This window comes from Podarcis melisellensis (genome assembly GCF_964234715.1).
Source record: "Podarcis melisellensis genome assembly, chromosome: 5".
Taxonomy (NCBI): domain Eukaryota; kingdom Metazoa; phylum Chordata; class Lepidosauria; order Squamata; family Lacertidae; genus Podarcis; species Podarcis melisellensis.
Genome location: NC_138537.1, coordinates 73,199,718 through 73,223,472, shown reverse-complemented (window position 1 = coordinate 73,223,472; position 23,755 = coordinate 73,199,718). Strand labels below are relative to the sequence as shown.

The window sequence follows — 23,755 nt, the reverse complement described above, 5'->3', positions numbered from 1 at the left end:
CTTCTGTACACCACTTCGAGATGACTGTGGTATACAAACTCATGAAATAAAATTATTAACCGTGGAATGAAAACTAGCAACCATATGGCACAATAGTTCTCTACGCTTTGGTACGATATATTTCAAATAAGTTGGCAGTAAAACTTTAGGCTGTAAGGAAAGGGAACATTTCGAAATATTATATACAATACTTTGCCAATACTTCTTTGCTTCTGGGCACATCCACCAACAGTGAATGAAGTTTGCCTTCCGCATTCCCCAATTCCATCCTCTTATCTTCAATTAAATCTTAATCGCATCCATGATTTTGCAGAATTCTCACAATGATACAGAACAAACTGCATAATTGTTCAGATTTGCCCAGATACAATTCCAAACTTCTTGTGGCAGCTTTCCCCTCTACCCCCAACATTTCTTCCCATTCACAAACATCTTCAGCTTGTCTATTTTGCCTCTTATCACATAGCATTTGATAGATCTTAAGATGGCATAGTTCTTGGTTTTCTCCTCTGTTTGTTTAAGTAGCAAAAAGAGAGTAAAACTATTCCTCATACAGCAAGGTTTGCTTTCCATCACTAGCACCCTTCCGTGGAAGCAGGATAAGATGATGTAGCTAGCACTGAAACACTAAGAACAAGGACAAAATCACAGCTCTCTTTGGAGCGTTCTGCATTCTTACTTCTTCTAAGTTATTTCAACATCACTTATCCTTATTTAGAGAGAATTAAAATTAGCCCAAAGCTACACTTATCCATTATTACTTCTTCCACAAAAAAGGATTCATAATTTATAATAAATTAGCACAATTGCTGTTGGTACACATCAACTCTTATTTTTTCCCTTTTCTCACAGCTGAGCATCTCACTGGGCTGTCGCATTTTCCATAAAAGCAGCCTTTATGCAGTAGATCTGCTTCTGATTAAATCTGACATTTTGTTGGTGCACTAGTTGAGGTCATACTGCATGTATAACAATTGCAATTACACCAGAGTCCCTTTAGCTGAACTTCTTACAAAGTAGTAAATGTCTTTTTCCAAGTACAACAAAGAATTGGATATGGAAACCCATTCTCATACTAAAAAAAATCAGTTACAGTGATTCATTTTTTTGTAGTAAATCAAAATAAATGTCTTATTTAAAAGATATCTGGTTGGTGGGGCTTACTGCATGCGTGAATCATAGAGTTCTCATAGACATTCATAAGAAAACATTCATTATGTTCAATTTTTTCAGCAGCCACAACATTTCTTTTAAATGATATGTCTACAATTTACTTTGAAGATGGACAGGGAAAACTTCAATTAAAAGCTTAACACAGATTGCAGAGATAACTTGCTACATGGTCTAGATCAGGGTTTCCCAAACTTGGGTCTCCAACTGGTTTTGGACTACAATTCCCATCATGCTGACCACTGGTCCTGCAAGCTAGGGAGAATGGGAGTTATAGTCCGAAAACAGCTGGAGACCTAAGTTTGGGAAACCCTGGTCTAGATTCTTATTCAGACATTGTATCTAGGTCATTCCAGCCAAATCACCTAATTTTAATACTCGACTGTGCTCTCACATCTCAGATTTTGTTCAGAATTTTTGTGTTTGTACATACCTGCGAGATAACATCAAATTAATTTTTAAAGTTTTTTGGGTTCCAAAATTGGGCTTAGGAGAATTTTTTTAAAAATTCCAAATTTCATGCGATTTAGGCTAATGCAATTTCTGCATCAGTTTAGAAAAAACCTCCTGTTCCACATATTTTTCAACCAATTGGGCTTATTTGGGTCTCAAAATAAAACTAGTTTTGGTCTCTTTCAAAATAAGGTATAAAAATGGCATTAAGTGTCACAGAAAAGGGTCGCCGACCATTCAAAGTGAGTTTTAGTCATTTTCTACCTTGGTAGGTTCAATAAGCCATAGTGCGCAAACCACAGCTAACACAACCCCAACCCAACAGAAACCCCTCATGCCTGATGATTAAAAGGCACATTTACTGAGAGACCCGTCCTACTTTATCAGCTGAGCTATTGAAGTGAAGTAACTCCATTCCTGTGGGCTGTCAGTCCATAGCTGTTATGGAGGAAACACTCTTGGGTGATGAGCTCATCAGTATCTGACTTTTAGGACTCAGCACCTAGGGCCTTGTGGGTCAGATTTGAGCTCTGAGGCATGTATGCTGTTCCCTGACTACTCCAAACATCAAGATTCCTAGGCAGGCCCATTCTTACTCGCAAGAATTCCTACATCCAAGTTTGCACATAACCTTCTTGAAAGTAGAGTAGGAGGTCTATAAGGAAAACTTATTGTGACGAGAAGAAAATAAGGACAGTCTAGCATGTCACTCTTATAGTTGCTCGGGTTATTTGGTCCTCTGTTTGATACGTCTGAGTGAAACCTGACAGGGCCTTGGTGGAAGAAAAAAGCGTTACACTTTTTCATGAAATTTAAGGTTAAAATGCCTGTGTTTCGACTCAGGGAACATTCCCAGTGACCATAGGGATGCACCCTGGTCTCCAATAACTTGGGGATAAAGTGTTCCCCATTCACGGTTTGCTGTGCGTTGTGTTCTAATGTGCTGAAATTGAAATAAATGCAAGCTTATGAAATCTAGTTAATACCCTTTATATTGAAGACTTGGCTCACACTTGCTTAAAGCCATCCTTTTAAAGTCCGTGTCATACATAAAGTTGTTGTTTTCCTAGAACACATATTTCAGTCAAGATGCTTGAGTTATTCCCCAATAGATATTCCCCAATTATTAGTATTTTAAAATTCCACTCAGCTTTTCTCCTAAATGCGATTGATCACTAGATGGAGACAAAACAATTTACCTTTACACATTAGAAGATTTACAGATGGTAATCAAATCCACCAGCTGCTGCCCACTTTTTTTCTGGGCAATTTGCCAACTTTACAGGCAGCATGTTGACTTGGAAGCTGATAGTGTGACTCAGTTTGATTGAGATCTTATGTGATGATTTTTATTATAAATTTTGGTTGTAATGTTACTGGGTTGGGTGGGTGTTTCTTTGGTTTTTAAAAAATCATAAAGTAGATCCAATATACATATAATGATCAAAGGGGGCTGCTGCTTTCCTGTAGGAAATGTCTAATTTAAAGATACCAGATTATACATGGAATGTCATCAGCAATTGTTGGAGTCTGCTCTGACCTGCCCTGTTCTTATTAAGCTGGAATATTGAGGAAAAAATCAGCAGGAGAGGAAGGGTTGGGAGAGTCAATGGAAAGAGATTCTTAACATCAGCAGCTCTGAGTAAATTAGAATATTGGTGGTTGAGTGGCTGTTCATTTTAAACATACATGCATTCAAAGTAATGTGATGTTCCAGGAGTTAAGTGACATGATACAGCGTTAACTTTGGTGTCTATAACTCATTTCCATGAGGAAGGAACTCATTTATCATCTTTAAATACAAAGCAGAGCAGGGGTTCCACTGGACATGATCTCAGGCATAGGGAGCTCTGCATCCGGTTTCGTTTACAACATACCGTACTTTTTCTGTCTATAAGACGCCCCCATGTATAAGATGCCCCCCCTATTTTGGGGGGCTCAAATTTAAGAAAATGAGCAATTGGGGGGAGTGGAATGCCGAACCAAATATCACTCACCCAACTGGCAAACGCTAACAATCGCAAGCAACGCAAGCCAAATTGCCGAAGCAGCAGCCAATCCAAAGCAGCCCTTGATGCATCCTCTAATAACCCACCCATTTGACAAAGCAGCCCTTGCAGCAGACACCATTCACCCTCCCAATCGCTAGATCCTGCTTGCGGATGCAACCAATCACTTGTCCCCACTCTGCGCTACCCATGTATAAGAGACCCTCATTTTTTACTTTATTTTGGAGTAAAAACCCCTCATCTAATACATGGAAGAGTACGATAATTTATTGGCAGAGTATACCTATAGGTGTAAATAACACATAAGATAATATTTGCATAATCAGATGGGCAAGTTTTTTTTCTTTAAGGAAAGCTTTCTGTCAGTTGAAGCATTTTTGTTGCTCATTTAGTTCTGCATGAACCATGTATAAGAGTGAGACCCATAAATTTTGCTCCTGTTAGGGAGACGCAGAGCGAAGCTCCCGTTTTATTGTTTGCATGGTGATGATGTGGCATGTATTGGGGTTGCATCCAATAAATCAGGCCAATGTAAAGTGGAAATTGCATAGCAGAGCACTTGCCAAGCTGGTGTTTTTGCATGTTCTCTTGCTCGGTTCTTGTACCTTCTTTGCTGTCCCTTCCTTGCCGGCTCTTTCTTCCATATTCAGTGTTGCCCCTGCTTACAGGTTCACAATTGTTGATTGATGGTTGGGCAGTTCCAGATGTCCTTGGAGAGCGATGCTTGCCCAGATCCATTTCAGTGCAATTTCAGATCTGTGTTTGACACCCAAACCACTTTAATTTCTTTTGCCTGTCTCATAATTTTTAAATGCACAATTCCTTAGATACAAGTCCCATTGAAATGTTGGGTTATTTCAGTGTAAAAATGATTAGGGTTAGACCCTGCGCTAACTACTTCTTCATCTCACCGTGTCTCTTTATCTTCACACTTGTGGCCTTGATGGGTTGGCATACCTGAGCAGTCCAGCTGTAGCTGTAACTAGCCTCATGCAACTTCCTGTTGTTTCACCAAGAGAACACAGTAACTATTTTTGTTGGGCTAGCACACAGAACTCTGTTCATGTAGTCCTCAATAGTAGGACTGGTTTCCTGAATTACATAATTTTTTTTGAAGGACAAGTGAGACCTGCAACAAAATGTTAAATGTGTGGAACATCCCTGTTTAGGACTCTAACCAACCAGCCATTCCCTTTTCCTTGGATATCCCATTCCCATCCCATTCACCTGCTTTTCTGTCTCCCTGTCCTCCTGGTCAGATTTGGCTACTGAGCATGCTTAGTCCTCACTGGATTATGTTTGAAGTTTTTTCTTCCTTAGGATTTCCTCCCAGAGCTGTCTTTTTTTTCTGGTCTTTCTGAAAAGAAAAGTGCTGTCAAGCCTCCCTCTTCACCCTGGATGGTACCATTTTGGCTACATAAGAATCAGCAAGCACTAGAAGAATAACCTCTCTTTCATTCAGACATCCATATGAATGTAAAATCTCTTTTAAAAAATTAAAATCACAACTCCTGCCTTAATGTCATCCATGGTGTTGGTCAACGTAAATCTTAAATCCTTATCCTATTTGCTATGGAGGTGAAACTTGAAACATTGAGACTCATAACAGGCCTGCAGAGATTAGTCCGAATTATGTGAACATTTGGCTCCAAACAGAATGTCAAACAGAAAAATCTTTCAGCTGATGTTCCCTCCGGAAGAATGGAAAAAGAGTCACAAAGCAGAGAAGGTTGGACACAAGCATCCAAACGCTCTGTTTCCTCACCCATTCCCAATTGCATCTGAAGCTTCATACTGTTTTTCTGCAGCACAGAACCTTTTCTCATGAATCTCAGCTTGAGGTTAAACCCTTCATGATTATGGGGATCTTGTTTAAACAAATGTCATCTCTCACGCTTTTAAGAAATGGAAATTAAATTACAGATGGCGAGGGATAAGGAGTAAAATGGCTGTGTTATGTAACAATTCACTTCAGGGGGAAACTATTTGGTTGAAGATGGTTATTGTTTCTTCCCACTCTTAGTTAAACACATTTTAAACACCCTGATTTAATAACATGATTTGCTGGCAGTTTTCAGAGCAAGTCACAGTAGAAACTATTTCAAGCCCAACAACGCTTGGAAATAACACTTTCCGATGCTGTCTAAGGCCTAATAAAAACAACACTTCTGGCTTCTGAATATATCAGAGTTCCCATTTTCCCAGTTTTGCAGCTTCTATGGCTTGCCTGGTCTGGGGAGTTAGTTTGATAAGTTTTTTGTTGTCCTGCCTTGTTTAGCACCCATTTAACTGAATTTCATCCAACTCACATGTTGGTCTTGTTTGATCTAAAATTGTTTATAATAGAACACACAGCTGGTTTGATTCATGTGTTACACTGGAGGCCACTAGTTCCTTGAGAAAAGTGGTTCATTTTAGATCTTCAACTGTGATACGGCGCTAAGGCTTTCAAACATTTTGTTAGCGAGCTGGCTGGTTTTTAGAAAGAACCCCCACCCGGTCCCAGATGAGCTTATATTTCCCTTACTGTGTTTTTACAAACACAAGTAACGCATAATTGGTATAACAATGCAATGTGAATTTATGCCTTGTTTCAGTAATTTTACCCTGGAGTTTATGGTTGCCAGATTCCCCCAGTGCTTTCACATTCATTGATGAATCGGGGTTGAGGCCATTGTGGTTTCTCCTGCCTGCTTTCCCTTACCTGCTGTAATGAACAGGATTGCACATAACTTCTGACCAAGAATCTTGGGAACTGTAGTTTTCCCTACAGTTCCCAACACCCTTAACAGATTACAGTTCGCAGGATTATTTAGTGGAAGTAATGTGCTTTAAATGGACGGTGTGTATGTAGATTCTATCTTCCAATGTTGTGTCCCTTGACTATTCCTGCTCTTGGTTTGAGGCACATTAAAATCTTCTAAAATATGGGTGAATAAATGGAGAATCCTGCCTGAATGCACAGCTTAGAGTATATTTAATTTACCTTTACTGTATTGATTTTTATTCTTTGGTAGTGGGGGTTCCCTTGACCTTTAAACCACACCACAGAAAATGTACAGTTTTTCAGCCTAGGCCTAGCCATGTTTATTCAGAAGTAAGTCCCATTTATTTCATTATCTTAATTCATTGGACCACAGAGATGTTCAGAGCCCTGTCAGCCTTATCATCCTATGATTATGTTTTTTGAAAAACTAGAGCAAGCGTCGTATCAGTCAACAGCTTGTCCTCTGTATTTTCCTTCAAGTGACTAATGAGCAAAATCCCATGTTATATATAAAGGGGATAAGAGACACAGCGGGAATAAACATATCAATCATGGGCAGCTTGTTCAGTCCTAAAAGCTACAGTGAGAAATCAGTCGAAAGAGAGGAGGACCTTGGTTAACTTTCATATTTTCTTTTCTTTTCTTTTTTTCCTTGCATGGGCTACATCATCAAAGTAGATTCTAAGCTGCTATTAAAAGGCATGTGACAATTACAGGTGTCCCAGAGAGGAATTGCCTGTTTGTAAGAAACATGAAAAACTTGCTACCTATGTCCAAGTATCATTATACATTGCAGGAGGGGAGAATTGAACCTGGCACAGGGCTGTATAGTTTTGCTATACAGTGGTACCTCAGTACTTAATACGTTCCGGAGGTCCATACTTAACCTGAAACTGTTCTTAACCTGAAGCACCACTTTAGCTAATGGGGCCTCCTGCTGCTGCCGCGCTGCCGGAGCACGATTTCTGTTCTCATCCTGAAGCAAAGTTCTTAACCTAAAGCACTATTTCTGGGTTAGGGGAGTCTGTAACCTGAAGCGTATGTAACCCGAGGTACCACTGTAGTTTGAATTGCTAACCACCAATTTGGGCAGGGAAGGAGCAACTCAGTGCCTCAACAGTCCTGAAATGAATACAGTAATACCTCTGGGTACGTACTTAATTCGTTCCGGAGGTCCGTTCTTAACCTGAAACTGTTCTTAACCTGAAGCACCACTTTAGCTAATGGGTCCTCCCACTGCTGCCACGCCGCCGGAGCACGATTTCTGTTCTCATCCTGAAGCAAAGTTCTTAATCCGAGGTAATATTTCTGAGTTAGCAGAGTCTGTAACCTGAAGCGTATGTAACCCGAGGTACCACTGTATAGATATTCTAAGCCTCCATCACACATTGTTGATGTACTTTAGTTGTGCAACCCTGGGGACCAAAAATAATTATAAATTTGGAACATGGCTTTTTAAAAAAGACCCACCTAGCTCACAACAACGTTGTTGAAGAGGAAAGAAAGGGCAACTACATACAACTTATGTTCTCCTAAGTTTGGAATAACGTTCTTCAACCTTGGCTCCCCAGATGTAGAACCTGGGACCTGCAGAGAGCATGTCGTACCTCTGAGCTATGGCCCCATCCCAGATAGAAGCATGAGTGTGCGGGCTGCAGTGGATGCTGTGTGGATACTTCTGGAGCACCTCCACCTGAGTGTTTGTTTGAATGAAGAGAAGGCATTGGAATGCAGTGGCAGAAAGGAGGTCACATGGGATGGGGGATATAAGGGCAAATAATCCCTGTCCTGCTCATGCCATTGACTTGGCTTCTCCACAGCTTGAGGCACAAGGTGTGGGGATTTAGACCATTTAGAAGGGTGCTGTTTCACTTTCAACATTCCAGAGCAGGGAAAGTGCATGCTAATAACCTAATTCTAATGATGCAGGCATGAAAACTAACAGTCGCTCAAACAATCTCTAGTCAATTTTCTGATAAAGTGAATTTAGTGTTTCCTCCATTTTATGATTAAAGTGAGCTATGGTACGAGTTTATTTTTAAGTAGGTGTTAATTAAAAATATGGAAATAGGTTGGAACACATTGCTTTTCACAGGCAAGGAATAATCACAACCAATTTGTTCACACAATCGTGCCTGTTTGGGAATGTTTTTAAAAACGGCTTGAGTTTCCGCTTGGTTCTCTGTGCGCTTGTTTCCGCAGCGGAATATGATTCCAATAAAATCAGTAATTGAATTTGCAGTCCAAAGAATAAGTGGTTATTTTAACAGAAAGTTGCACGCTTTGTGGAAAAGACTTAAGCTCTTTGTATATTGTATCTAATGGCAGAGGACACAACATTACTGCCTTTACGTCTCCTTACAACCCACACATTTAACTAAACGCATAGTATTTATAAAAGAAACTAGTACGGTTTTTGTATCTTTGAACAACTTTGTGTCCTGCTGTTTCTGGATTAAGACAAGTTTATTTTTAAATGCCAGTTACTTTGAACTAAAAAAAAAAGTGGTTCATACATAAGCTGGAAATGAGTTGGGTTTTGGCAGCCTTAGTATATGCCTGCAAGGACTCAAAAGAACTTTGATACACATTCTTCAATGGCCTCCACACTGTTAGCTGTTGTGCAGTATTTTGTCTCTGATGCATTCACTCTGTGACAGCTCTTCCACAAAGAGAGATGAGGTAACTGGAAATGACTTTTGAAACACGGGGTGATGGAGAAAGATGGGTTTTATAGAGTATTGTAGGGCAACACTCAGTATTTTTTCACACTCCGTATTTTTTCACACTGTTTTCACACTTGACAGCCAGTCATTGGGCACTCTAATGAATGTACTCGCCTCTCTGTGCTTACCGTATTTTTCGCTCTATAAGACGCACCTAGTTTTAGAGGAGGAGAACAAGAAAAAAAATTCTCTCGCTCTCTGCGCAGCGCCCCTTCAGCGAAGTGGCGGGAGAAACGGAGCCCCTTCCATTTCTCCTCCCGCTTCGCTGAAGGGGCGCTTCACAGAGAGGGTAAGCTGCGCAGTGCCTCTCCAGCAAAGCGAAGCCAAGAGAGCAAGAGGGATCAGTGTGCACCGATCCCTCTTGCTCTCCTGGCTTCAGCGAAAGCTGCGCAGCCTGCATTCGCTCCATAAGATGCACACACATTTCCACTTAATTTTTAGGAGGGGGAAAGTGTGTCTTATAGAATGAAAAATATGGTATTTACCACGCTGTTTTGTGTTTTTTAAAAAGGAAAAAATACTTTTGGCCTTCATCTTTTTATGGCTCCATGTTCATGGTCAGAGATTTTGCTTTATTCCACATCCGTTGCCAGTGTTGAGATTAGCACATATGCCTCTTGCAAAGATCTCTGCATGTTCACCTGTAGAACATATGGCTGATACTGGATTGGGAGGCCCTAGAAAGTAGAATATTCTTCAGGGGAAAGTGAGATGAAAAACGCTAGCGTAAGGCAGCCATGGTGTGGACCTGCATGGGACAGGGGTTGTGAAATTTGATAAGTCAGGAGGGAACTGGTAACTGATGCATCTCAGTTATTTGGACTTATTTTATGTTGCGACATGCATTTTTTTAAAACTGAGGTGTCAATATGTAGATGGTTGTTTTCTGCCAATAGTACTCTGACTGGTTGACTAAGTAGATAAATCAGCAGCATTCATTGGTGTAACAAGAAAATTATCTATGTTGACCTGCGGGAGAGTGTTTCAAAACTGTTTAATAGCTTGAATCTAAGGGGAAATATTTGTGTGTTTTCTGTCAGCAATTTGTGGATTAAATGTAGAGGAGCTGAAACCATAAAGCATTGTGCTGCTGCTAAACATCACTTTAAAATTCCATGTTGATATTCATTAGTATAGATTACTGCGTTTCAGATGAATCTCATGTCCTTGAGGCCAAGTTGCTACTAAAGTGATGCACAGCTTCCTAGATTGTCAGTATAATTCTGCCATTAAAATGTTTTGCTGTCCAATATATGCTTCATACTTGTAGTTTTATGCAGATATTTTCATTTTTTTAGAAGGCCAGGGAAAGCCAGGGTGTACTGTATATAAAATACCATCCCAGGAGGAATAACAGATGGCCCATAGGCCCCACAGCTGGATGAAGGGGATGGTGTCTTCCAAATGTGTCCATCAGGTTCCCAGGCAACCCCACCACATGTGAAGCAGTGTCCCTTCTGCCTGTTTAGACCTCCAGCAAGTGTTAGATCTCATTTCATACATTTTGGATAATCTGGTCCTGTCCTAGAACATCTTTTCACAGGAGAAATGCCTCATTCTCTGTTTTTAAGTGGACCCTAAAGAACAGGATACTTTATTCTATTTTTAATTGAATAATGCTGCCAATCTACATTTTATGAACTGTAGTTTTAACTTTGGCTGATATTTTTTTTTAATATTGAAATAAGAAGGTTTTCTCCTGTTCTTTTAATTAATAGCGTTTGATGTTTTTATTGTTTTGTGGCTTTTACTTGCAAACTGCCTTATTAAAAGTATTTTTGTACTGGTTTTGCTTTGAAAGGCCCTATAAAAATGTTTTTTTAATCAATACAAAACATGGCTCAGTCATATTTTTTGTGGCCTCACAAGCTATCACCTAAGTCCTGGAGATCTCATTTTCCCTTTTAACAAGTTTCTAGCTTTCACTGTTTTGAAAGCAGCTTCAAAACATGATGGCGATGTGTTTGGAAGGCTCAAGTTATGCAATTATTTGGATCTCAGCCAAGGAGTACCATCTGGAGTCAATCGATAGGAGGCAAAATTTGGACATGAATCTAAGATACAGTTCAATTCAGGGAATAACATGCTTTCTGTCTACAGAACAAGAGCAGATTTTAATATTACACAAACAACTCCTTTGTAACCTATTAGTCATAGCACTTTACTCTTCAGTTAAACAAGCACAGGCACATCTAATGTGTGCTCTTTTTATTCCCCAAACCTGAAATGCACAGCTAAAGATGAGAGTATTGAGTGAGCTTTAGGCTTCCTTAACTTAGCTAAGTGATTCAGTTTACAAGCTTGCCTGTGTCTGAGTTCTGAGAAATGAGACATGTTTGGATATGCCTATGGTATGTTTGTGTCCCATACCTGGTAGAGAATTTTGCGGACATGGCAAGCAAAAAAAGATAGGAGGAATAGAAATTCAGTGTGATTCCGGTTTGGCCCAAACTCTAAGACAAGGATATAACTCCTAAAATGTGATTAAATATTTGGAGAGGTATGGCTAGATTTTATCACTACGGTTCTAATGTCATCCCTGCTGTTTGAACATTTGATTAATAACGTGTTCACAATATGGATGTAAACATGGGTGGGGGGGTTGAGGAGAGAGGGATGAAGGGAGCTTGTGCTGCAAATATTCACTCTTTTTAATGAAAAATTAAGCAGTATTAGATGATAGATTCTAATTTTCTGGAGGCATATTAGTAAAACATCCTGCCCTTGCACTCACTTCTCATTTCCAGTTATTGCTCAAGTAGAATAGGTAGCTTTTCCTTCTTCTGCAAAGAAAAATGCTGCTGGAGTCTCCTGCGGTTGGAATTACCTGTCACAAATAAATAGCTGACTTTCATCTCTGTAATATTACATGAGCAGGCATTCTGTGCCGTGGCTAATGCTATGGAGCCATTTGTATGATATTAAATGTTTTTCCACCAATCAGCTCTCCATTTATACTTTAGTAACCGTAGCCTTATGTATAGATAAACGGTGCAATAATTTTCATTTTAAGAGAACTTAAGTAGCATAACATCTGGGGGGACGTGGAATTTTATACTGGTAGATTGCACAATGTTAATTTTGTAATAGCTACCACATCTGCGCAACTCATTCCTTAGGCCTTCTTAGCAACCCCTTTCCATTCGTTCTCCAGAATATTTGTTATTATTTATGCCGTTTTAATGTTGCCGTCTTGCACACTTTTGTTAAAAAAAAAAAAAAGGAAATCTGCTGGACGTCAACCACAAACAGCATATGGCAAACACATGGTGGGAAGTGGATCTGTTGTACCACTTCCTATTCCTCCCCCCCCCCCTTGAAAATTGAAAGCATATTTGGAGGCTAAGTTTTAGACTGCAAGGCTGCACGCTAAAGAACCCACTTTAGGCACTCACCAGGGTTCTCGGCAGCAACTCAATTGCTGTTCTGCTTTGAAAGTTTCTTCAGACGTTTTCCCAGATTTCAGGGGTGGGTTGACAGGTACCGTATTTTTCGCTCTATAAGACGCACCTATAAGACCATAAGACACACCTAGTTTTTGGAAGAGGAAAACAAGAAAAACAAAATTTTGAATCCCAGAAGCCAGGACAGCTAGTGGGATCACAGTGCAGCGATCCCGCTGGCTGTCCTGGCTTATGGGATAGCCGCGCGCAGCCTCTCCCGGGCAAGGGGAGCCTTCATCCCCTGCCTGGAAGAGGCTGCGCACAGCTAAGGCTCCCCCACGAGCCACGCTCCCTTTAAAGAGCACGCAGAGCGTGTGTGCGGCTCTTTAAAGGGAGCGCTGAGCAGAGCCTCCAGCCTGCATTCGCTCCATAAGACGCACACGCATTTCCCCTTTTTAGGAGGGGAAAAGTGCGTCCTATAGAGCGAAAAATATTGTACGTGATGAGGGAGGGCACTTCTAGAAAGGGTGGGTTGCATACACAGCGTTCTTCATGCGGTTTTCATAGCCTACCCATGGACCTCAAGGTAACAGGTGGGTAATAAATTGAGATGGTGATGATGAGAAACACTCTTGTTTGATGGACTTTCCTTCAAACCAGCTTCCATCCAGTTAGAAAACAGAAGCCTCAATTAAGCAGAGGTGTGCACATTTCAGGCAGCCAGTACGCATGCGCAGTTAACAGCCTTAGTAAATTTCAGCACTGGGAAACAAATCATGTTTGGGCCATCGGGTGAAGACATCCCTGCCCCCTCTCTGGTGCATATAGCAATATAAAAAAGTGTCTTGGGATACAGGGGCTACCTCACCATGTTTCAAGCCGTTAAAATGTACGTAGCCAGAGTGGCTTATAGAGGCCCGAGTCGAAATCCTTTTGCATCACTGCAGCCGAACTGCTAAGGATCTGACTTTGTAGAATGCTGAATCGTTACAAGACATAGGTTTGCATAATCGGTAAAGGTAAAGGGGCCCCTGACCATTAGGTCCAGTCGTGGCCAACTCTGGGGTTGCGGCTCTCATCTCGCTTTATTGGCCAAGGGAGCCGGCGTACAGCTTCCGGGTCATGTGGCCAGCATGACTAATCCGCTTCTGGCAAACCAGAGCAGCGCACTGAAACGCTGTTTACCTTCCCGCCGGAAGGTTTATTTATCTACTTGCACTTTGACGTGCTTTCGAACTGCTAGGTTGGCAGGAGCAGGGACCGAGCAACGGGAGCTCACCCCGTCGCGGGAATTCGAACCGCCAACCTTCTGATTGGCAAATCCTAGGCTCAGTGGTTTAACCCACAGCGCCACCCACATCCCTGCATAATCACTACTTTATTCTATTTAAACTTTTTTGTAATGCAAAGATGACACATCACATAGGGAAGTGAAAAACATTCTAAGAAAATGTAAATGTTTTGTAACTTAGAAAAAATAACAATCCGTTTTTTTAAAATTTAAATTCATTTGTGGACCTAATTCCCTTGACGTCTGTAGAAGCAAAACGCCTTTATTCTACATTCTTAAGAAAGCTGTAAATTTTTTCCTTGGAAAAATTGCAACTTTAAAAAGAGGATTATAGTGCTGACCTTGTCTCCTCTATTTTTAAATAGATTTTACTGCATAATCATTGGTAATCGTATACATGAGGTTTTGTTTAAAAGAAACACAAAGGCTTAATTGTATTTTTTTAAAGGAAAGTATTGCATCAGAAGGATTCATTTAAATACATTTGGCTCTGGGCTCTCTTCACAATTCACTCATTCTGATTTTCCCCTGGACTTGTTAAGAATGCAAAATTTAGGAAGGACTGAGCCAAATAACGCTTTTTAGATCACTACATTCTGGCTTCAAAGCATAGTTCAGCTCAAAAACCTCTGTTACTAAAGAAAATACTTCATTTTAATTCTCTGTTTGCAGTTGCATTTTTTTTAAAAAGCTATTGTCTAAATGTTAGGGCTGTTGTGACTCACAAAAGCAGCTAGTTCTGGGATAATGTCAGTATAATTGGCTGTTTGAAAGGGCGGCATCAGCAGAGAAAATGCAGGGAGAGCCACTGTAGGTATACAGGTCACTGTAAAGACATGTGTATACATGCAAACATCTTAATGGCTAAGGCTTGAATAATTTTGAAATTCTGAATGGCCAGTAATGCCTTTGTAGTGCATTTAAAGACATTCAGTAACATAGCGGGGGGGGGGGGGGAGTCCCAACCCTTTTGATTCTAGGAGCAGATCTGAAAACTTAAGAAACTGCCATGGGCACCACGAAATGCCCATTTCACAAAAGAAAAATTGGTGGTGCTCAGAACCCTTCTCTCTGCAAACAGCAGGCAAAACACTGCACATACTCCCCAAACAAAACATAAGGGGGAAAAGTAGGCCAGTTGCACAAACACACCAAAAATGCAATCCTGCCCATCCAACAGTCTCAAATCCCCTAATATAAAAAAGAATTGGGGGGGGGGGCTAAGACTCTGAGTGCCCCAAAGCACCACATTGGGGACCCTTGTCTAGCCAGCTTTTTCCAGCCCAGCAGCAAGTGATTGTTTTTTCGCCCTTATAGCCAGTCAGCTTCTCTTTGCTTTACAGGAGAGAATCTTTCAGGTTTTCTTTTTTCCTTTATTTCTTTCTCTCTCTCTCTTTAATCTTCCTTCTATGTACAGGAAATATTGTCGCTCACAAATCACTGGCCTGGCAATGAAAGTGCAACTATCTTGTGCTTCAAGAGCAGCACAATAGTAGCAAAAAAGTTGTGTTGGTTCCTGTACTGCAGGCCAGCAGTTTGGGCTCTGGCATCATTCTGCAGACCGGGAATTGAAAACCACTCTTTTATAAATTAATAAAACTATGCCCTGATAAGGACAGTCCTTTTCTATAATGTATATATATATTAAACGGTAGTGATATCCATAATCACAGGTCCTTCTAGTGGTGTAATATTCCATGCTAAGTAATTGAACAGAATTCAGCATCTGCTGACAGATGAATGCTTTTTCAGCTTTAAGGAGGACCCCTGGAAGAAACATACGACTAGAAATTAAATACAGATCCGGAAAGGATGACAGGAAACTGTCCAGTTCAGAGTACTTGGGAGAGTAACAAAAAGTGTTTTTTGTTAACAGCCTAAAGTGTGTTGAAAAATCCACCAGCATATTTTGCGCATTAAATACATCTTTGTTGTTAAAGCTTTTTTGTTTTGTTTTCCAAACAGAATGTTGTAGAACTGGTCAAGCCCGCCGATAGCCCTTTCCCTGCTCCTTTGGAAGAAGGTTTGGCGAACGATATATATTCCAAATTTATAGCACAGATCCCAGGTGAAGAGGATGCAACTAAGGTAAAGGAGAATTTTCCTACTAAAACTATCTTGGTCAAGGAAATGATATGCTCCTTAATTATCCATCAGGGTGAGGAGTTTGGGAACTGCCGCCATAGAAATTTTGCTGGTCTTCTAACACAGAAGCATAGAATTATAGAACTGGAAGGACCTCGAGGATCATTTAGTCCAACTTCCTGTAATGCAGGAATATGCAGCTGTCCCTTACAGGGATCAAACCTGCAACCTTGGTGTTACCAGCACCATGTTCTAATCAACTGAGCTATCCAAAAAAACTCAAGACGAGCTGGTGTGTTGCATATATTTTACCTCCTCTGCAGAAGCAGGCATAATTAAATGCAGTTTATAATTACACCCACTTTAAGATGAGAATTTGTTTCCTCTGTTACAGAGGTCCCCAGTGTAGTTCCCATGGAAACCCAGCACCCACAGAGTCCCCCCCCCCCCGCTGAAATCAGACTTGGAAGTAGTATTCTGCTTTTGGGTTGTGTTTGTGGCACTCCTCTAAGAAAGCAGTACTGCAAATAAATCTGTTTTCATTGATGAAATGTTGGGCACTGAGTTCGTTGAGTTTGTGCGCGCCAAGATTTTGCGGGATGAGATCAAATGCTTTGCAGGGTCACCAATTTACAAGGACATGGCTAAGATCCTCAGCTGCACATTTTGTGTCCAACTGCACACTAAAAAACAACAACAACAACAACAACAACAACTGGTAACTAATAGAAAAGGTGGCGTGTGATGGTGCTCATCACAATTTCTCTGGTTTGTAGAAGCCCATGGGCCCAAAATAGCTGGTGACCTCTGCATCTACTATACCAGCTGATAGCAAGGCACTTGCTAGCTTGGAGGCTCTGCTCTTCTGCTCAGTTTCTTAAATAATGTGACAGCCTTCCGTCCCCTGGCTAGGCCAAAACAACCTCCCAAGTTACCTCTTTTACGCCAATACTGTACAGCAATGCCACTTTTGCATATGGTGCCGAAACGAACACCTTTCATCTAAGATTTCCTTCCACCCTGTTAGGAAATGGAGGGAGGCGCTCCTCTGGAAGAGGAGGCTGAAGCCGAAACCATTGTGGATCCTTTGACAGGTTACACCATCGAGGATGTTCAGATGGTACTGGGCCAGATCACCGGTGAAATGCTCAGCGGTATTCAGGTATTTCCAGAGGGGTGGCAATGGCACTCTGTTGCAGCAAAACACAACAAAGGATCTTGTGACTTAAAAAGTTTCTTACTGCAAAGAGTTTTGTGGATTACAGTCCATTGGTTTGTGAAAACCTTACGCCATGATAAATGTGTTAGACTTCAGGGTGCCACAAGATTCTTTGTTGCTTTTATTCTGTATGCATGATGCATATAGAAATGTGCATTGATGCAAGATCCTGCACACAGCTCAATGCATCAATGCATATTTCTATATGCATCAAGTACAATACAGTACCTTGGTTATCAAACTTAATCCGTTCTGGAAGTCCATTCCAAAACCAAAGCATTTTTTGTTAATATTATTTAGTCCCTGCCCATTGACCTTAGAATTATACTATTTCTGTAATCCAAGTAATGCCTAAATTATTTGGAATTACTTCTGCACTCAAGCCCTTTTGGATTGCTGGGACGTTTCTTTTCCGTAATTAGCTGGAAGCAGAATTAAAATAGAGGTCCTATATTATGATCCTTGTATAACGCTTACCCACAAGTTAGCCACATTCATCAGAGGCACTTTCTAATATTAGTTAAAAGTTTCTGTCTGCAGGATTTGGCCTTTTCATTGTTTCGTGCTGATGGCTTCTGGGGATTAGTCTCTTAATTGCTCCAATATCAGTTCCTGTTCATGCCATAGGCAGAGTTTTAGTGACTTGTTGACCTGCATTTTTTGGAAAAAATAATGCCATTTCACTATTAAACATGAAAAGAAAAAATTAACATGAGAAACTCAGTAATTAAAGCCTTCAGATAATACTCTGCATGGAAACAGAAACTGAAAATGGAGCAATTAAAGACAGGCATTTCCCAGGGCCATTAAGAGCCTGTTAATCACTAATCCCTAGCTGCGATCAACAGGAAGTGACACAACAGGCAGGTCCTACAAACTTGAAACCTTTAATTAAAGGCACAGGAACTCAGGAAAGCTGGAATAGTGCTTTGTCTGTCCCCAGTGGGCAGGCTGGTGCTGCAGTTGCATTTTATTGCTAAAAACGTTTTCAAAAGTTACAAATCATAAAATATGCCAGAGGACAATACATAACAGCGAGGATTTGGCAGTGGTGTCCCCTAGATTCTCTACAAAAAGCAAGTGAACAAAGAATAGCAATTCCAGAAGAAAGGGCTGGAGTGGAATGCTAGATAATAATGCATAGGGTGAAAAGTGTGTTTCATGCAGCAGCATACAATTTTCCAATATAGAAAATAAACAGGACTAAAGGTTGGTGTGTGGTTTGTTTCAGTCGTTAGTTTATTGTTTGGCAGGTGCAAGGACAGAAGAACAAGGCAAATCAGGACTGTGCAGAGTAGGACCTACAAAGCTTTAACAAACCCCACCAGCCATGTGTTGTGGCCTACCAAGTCCACAACAGCTCACCCACTGCTATTTTTTTGTCCTAGCTGGGCAGGAAAAGCAGAAAAGCCTATATATGGAGAAGTGCCCTCCATAGCTAGCAGGCAGCATCCAACATGATACATTGTAAGGTGTGTAGGTCTAGGTTAGATAGTACCATTCTGTGAGAGTCTGCATATTCAGCTTCAGGAATAACCATCATATGACTTTGTAAGTATACTGTGTCATTTAAAGACATTTGTATTCTTGCCTTCTCATGTAGCATTAGGAAGCAGTTGAAGGACAGTCAAGCTAACCTCACACGTTTGTCCTCTTTTTCAATAATTGTATAGAAGAAACACAGTTCTCTTCGGTGGATTTGCAACCAACAGTTCCCTCTAATGCAAATCAGGGGTACTTAATAAAATCACTATAAACACATGCCTGTCTTTAGGATGGGCCTCTTCTTTCTCCCTTCCTCCCCATCTTCTACCCCCGGCACGATTGTGAAAAGTCAGACAGCCCCCCAAAAGTTACATTTAAAATAAAGCAATGTAGGTATTTTTATTTGCATGTCGGCAATTTGCAAAAATGTGTCAGTGGGCAAAATAAGATTTGGTTATTTTGATGTATATCTGTCTAGTGCCTGCCATTACTTGAATATCTTGTGGTTTAATCCCAATACAAGGACTCTCTCTCTCTCTCTCCCTCCCTCTCTCTCTCTCTCTCTCTCTCTCTCTCTCTCTCTCTCTCCTTGCCCCTATCCCCCCCCCCCCCACCTTGTTTCTTACGAGGCTTCATATCTTTTTGGAACCAGTTTTAGACTCAGAATAATTAAGCTGCTATCCTGTTTGCACTTACAGTGGTGCCTCGCAAGACGAAATTAATTCGTTCCGCAAGTCTCTTCGTCTTGCGAGTTTTTCGTCTTGCGATGCACGGTTTTCCATAGGAATGCATTGAAAATCAATTAATGCGTTCCTATGGAAACCGCCTTCCCCGACCTCTTCTAGCGGGCAGCATTTTAAAATAGCCCGGGACAGCGGAGGACTTCTCCGCTGTCCGGGGCGATTTAAAAGCCCCTGGGAAGGCAGGCAGGGGGGACAAAGACTTTTGCCCCGCCGCCTGCCTTCAGAAGAGGTCCAGGACAGGCTTCGCGGACCTCTCCGCAAGGAGCGGGAGCGCTCCTTGTGGAGAGTTCCCAGCGCGCCCAGGCTTCGCGGCCCCGCCGCCGGGCTTCGGGACATTGTTCCGATGCCGGGCGGCGGGGGGAAGCTTTCCCGCCCCGCCGCCGGGCTTCGGGACATCGTTCCAAAGCCAGGCGGCGGCGGGAGGCTTTCCCGCCCCGCCGCCGGGCTTCGGGACATCGTTCCAAAGCCGGGCGGCGGGGGGAGGCTTTCCCGCCCCGCCGCCGGGCTTCGGGACGTCGTTCCAAAGCCGGGCGGCGGGGGGAGGCTTTCCCGACCCGCCGCCCGGCATCGGGACGATGCCCCGAAGCCGGGCGGCGGGGGTAGGCTTTCCCGCCCCGCCGCCCGGCTTCGGGACATCGTTCCGATGCCGGGCGGCGGGGGGAGGCTTTCCCGCCCCGCCGCCGGGCTTCGGGACATCGTTCCAAAGCCGGGCGGCGGGGGGAGGCTTTCCCGCCCCGCCGCCCGGCTTCGGGACATTGTTCCGATGCCGGGCGGCGGGGGGAGTCTTTGCCCCCCCGGCCTGCCTTCAAAAAGCCGTCCGGGATAGCGGGAAGCGCTTCCCTGCTATCCCGGACCGCTTTTAAAATGCTGGCGCTGGGGAGCAAAGCCTTTCGCCCCCGCCGGCCTTCCTGGACCTCTTCTGAAGTCCGGAGGGGGGGAAAAGGCTTTGCTCCCCACCGCCAGCATTTAAAAAAAGGTCCCCGAGATTTCCCTATGGGCTTTCGTCTTGCGATGCAAGCCCATAGGGAAAATCGTCTAGCGAAGCGTCGCAAAAACCGAAAAACCCTTTCGTCTTGCGGGTTTTTCGTCTTGCGAGGCATTCGTCTTGCGGGGCACCACTGTACTGGGGAGTGGTAGCATTGAACTCAGTGGGGCTTAGCCATGCAGTATTTTAAAAAATTGCAGTATTTTAAAAATGTTAAGTGTAAGACACTCTGCTTCTATGGCCCAGCTCTAGCTCTTTTCTCATCTCCCCTTCTCCCTGCTCTCTCTATCCTGTGTGAGCCATTTGCTTTCTGCCCTGTTTCTGGAGCTGCTGACTTGCTCAACATCCCCACATATGATAAGGAAAAGGAGAAGTTCATCCTGTGATCGCTATAAAAGTGAATCTCTGGAAATCCATCTGTATTGTTGTCTATAGCCATGAACCATTTCATTGTAGTGTGTCTTTGTCCGATTGAACAGATAACCCTCCTGTCAAAATCAAGGAGGATATTCATCAAGCCTCAGGGATTTGGGATGTCTTCTTAGGGGCGAATCCAAGGTGCCCTTTTGTCTTTATGTTCCACCGTCTAACTCCCCCACTCCCTTCCTTCCTTCCTTCCTTTTTTATTCTGGAGGATTTTATTAATCTGGGCCACGTATGAGGAACATGATATGATTCTAATCTGTATTCATTTTATTTAAGATGCATCTTCTGCCACCAAAAAGGGACCCAGAGCAGGGTGCAAACATTACACAATCCATAAAGCCAACGATTAAAACAATTTAACAATCTAGTTTACATCTTTTGTTGAGGTTCGCTATTAACACCATCTCTGAAACAAGTTGTTTCAAATTTGGCTTATGAAAATACGGTGTGGTTTTAACGAGGATCCCTAGGGGCCACCAATGGGGCTTCAAACTTACCGTATTTTTCGCCCTATAGGACGCACTTTTCCCCCTCCAAAAATGAAGGGGAAATGTGTGTGCGTCCTATGGGGTGAATGCAGGCTTTCGCTGAAGCCTGGAGAGCGAGAGGGGTCGGTGCGCACCGACCCCTCTCACTCTCCAGGCTTCAGGAGAGCCGCAGCGCCAGCCCCACAAGGTCGGGGGACAGCGGGGAGGCGGAACGCCGCCATCCCGCTGTCTCCTGATGTGGTTTGGAGGCTGACGGCAAGTAGACGTGTGCTTCTCCCCGCCGCCAGCCCCGCAAGCTCCGGGGACAGCGGGGAGGTGCAGCACATCTTCCCGCTGTCCCCGGACCTGATCTGCAGGCGGGCAGCGGGGAGAAGAGCGCTTCTACCCGCTGCCGGCCCCACAAGCGCCTGGGGGGGAATAATTTCCCCCCTTTATTTCCCCCCAAAAAAACTTGGTGCGTCCTATGGGCCGGTGCGTCCTATGGGGCGAAAAATACGGTAAATATCAGAAGGGCACCCTGAGGATCTCTTAACAGTGAGGCATAACTAATCTGTGTTAAATTATTCTGTTCTTATGCACTCATGTTCAGAGACATGAGAAATATTTAACTGGGTGAGTACAAGGTCCTTTTTCATCCATCATTTTTGTCAGAATCTCAGCAACCATTAGACATGAGGCATTCCACCAGAAATTGGCCTAAATGGACCACAATCTTTCTGCCTCTTCCATATTTAAAACATTGCCTACTAATTCTCTTTCACAAGGTGATTTTTGAGCTAAATTCCGTTCCAGGTCACCAAGGCTTCAACAACATCATTTTGAATTCAGCAGAGAATTGGTATTAACTCTTAGATGCATTTAAACTATGTCTAAAGTACCAGAGAGAGAAAACTGTTCTTTTTCTGTTGTATTCTGTCGCTTTGGGGGCTGCTTTTGTGAACCATCTTCCCTCCACAAAAACAGGAAATTACAGAATTCACAAAAGTATACATTTCCTACAAAAGAGATAGACACATCCACCTATTTAAAAGGCTACATAAATTCCAAGGCCACGGATACATTCAGCCAGTATTTGTACAAAGCTGCAGAAACAAAACAAAATGAAAGTTGCAGGAAACATACTATCACTGTCAAGGAATATTTGTTGCCATCCTTGTGACATTGTTCTGTATACTGCAACGAAATCCAAGCATTCTGATGCTTGTTTGTATGATGTTCATTTGCAATGAAGTTTTAGTTGAGAGAGACAAGCAACATCTAGTAAAGTAGTTCTGGCTTCTTGTTGTGCACATTGCTTCATTACATTTCCAGTAATGCACTCTTAAGTGCAATAGATCTGCTCTAAAGATTAAACATCTGCTGTGAAGGGAGGGGAGAATGGAAAATAACTCAAATGCCAGAGGATTCCACCTCCTCTCACCAATTTAGATTTATTGGTAAAATTCATCTGAGAAGGCAAGGTTACTGGTAGGGTGGCTTGAGAGATGGTTGTCACTTCCTGTTCGTGACAAGCATATATAGTGCATTGAACTATGCACACAGTAATGAAATAAAGTATTGTTGTGCAAGTACAGGCTGGGGCATCGTAACATCTGCAAAACAGGAAGATGTCCAAAGAATAATGTCTGCCTTTGCTATAGTGAAACCATGAAGACAATGTGCAGTAGCTGATAGCTCAGTTACATCTACTTCTTCTTTAAAATTGTCTTTACAGACTGAGATTAATGAAAGGCTACAAACGCAGCAAGAGGCCTATACTGCAAGAATAGACAAGCTGAAGAAGGCCTGAAAGAACTGAGCAAGCAGAGGGATGGTGGTGTCTTACACTTGCTATATAAAACACAGGACAGCAAGCCCTGTGATGTTGTTTCTATTACCTACAGTCAGCATAATTGGGATGCTGTTTCATCATCCAGAAAGCACTGTTCTTTACCATAGCACATCTATTTTTATATTATTTGAGTGTTCTATGAAAAGATAAATTAAACTTTAATTTTCCTCTATTGAAGGTTGTGTTTGTTTGTTTTAATCTGAGAGTCATTAGGGTTGTGTAATTTTCCCCTATATGTTTGTTGGTGGAAGATATTCAGAACATCCAAGGGCATAAAAACATTGTAACCTTTCGGGGGATCATAAACAAGCAGCCTCTTACCTAGAATAGTTAGGGATGGATTGATCGGTCTGTTTCAGGCCCGTGTAAGTTTTGCATGTAGCCAGTCATAAATCCATTCTGTCCCATTTCTCATTTATCTGTTTTAAAAAGATTGAGAACATGTTATTTAAAGCCATACTTTATGTCAATGGGTGCATTTCTAAACATTCTTTTTAATAAAATATGCTTTTTTAGTATTGTTTTTTGAGATAAGCACCCTATCATAAAATTCAGAGAAATCTGAAGGATAGTTAAGTTCCAGTGTTTGTACTAGTCTGGGAGGTACAAACAAGGCCAGTTAGGGCAATGAAGCAATATTGCAAATGTAGCCATAGCCTAGATCTGTATAATAGTATTATGTTGTTGGCAAGTT

The 23,755-nt window shown here is 42.1% G+C and overlaps 1 protein-coding gene and 1 long non-coding RNA gene across 6 annotated transcripts in view; one reads left to right on the top strand and one right to left on the bottom strand.

Annotated features, from left to right (window-relative positions):
- The window catches only part of CABCOCO1 (ciliary associated calcium binding coiled-coil 1), a 54,425-nt gene extending 31,187 nt beyond the window's left edge, over positions 1–23,238 (top strand). For all 4 annotated transcript variants that reach the window (XM_081913773.1, XM_081913774.1, XM_081913776.1 and 1 more), the window contains exons 6-8: positions 15,765–15,887; positions 16,912–17,046; positions 22,945–23,238. In XM_081913773.1, coding sequence (XP_081769899.1) covers positions 15,765–15,887; positions 16,912–17,046; positions 22,945–23,019 — 333 coding nt within the window. In that variant the 3' untranslated portion in view covers positions 23,020–23,238. The remainder of the gene's footprint in view (positions 1–15,764; positions 15,888–16,911; positions 17,047–22,944) is intronic.
- On the bottom strand, positions 17,340–22,938 carry LOC309371272. Of its 2 annotated transcripts, XR_014168996.1 has the most exons (4): positions 21,727–22,938; positions 20,451–21,234; positions 19,203–19,279; positions 17,340–19,147 (listed from the first exon to the last, which is right to left on the bottom strand). It is a non-coding gene; the product is annotated as an uncharacterized lncRNA (long non-coding RNA). The 2 variants fall into 2 exon arrangements; XR_014168997.1 differs by lacking the exon at positions 17,340–19,147 and having other exon boundaries at positions 19,190–19,279.
- Positions 23,239–23,755: the final 517 nt, after the last annotated feature.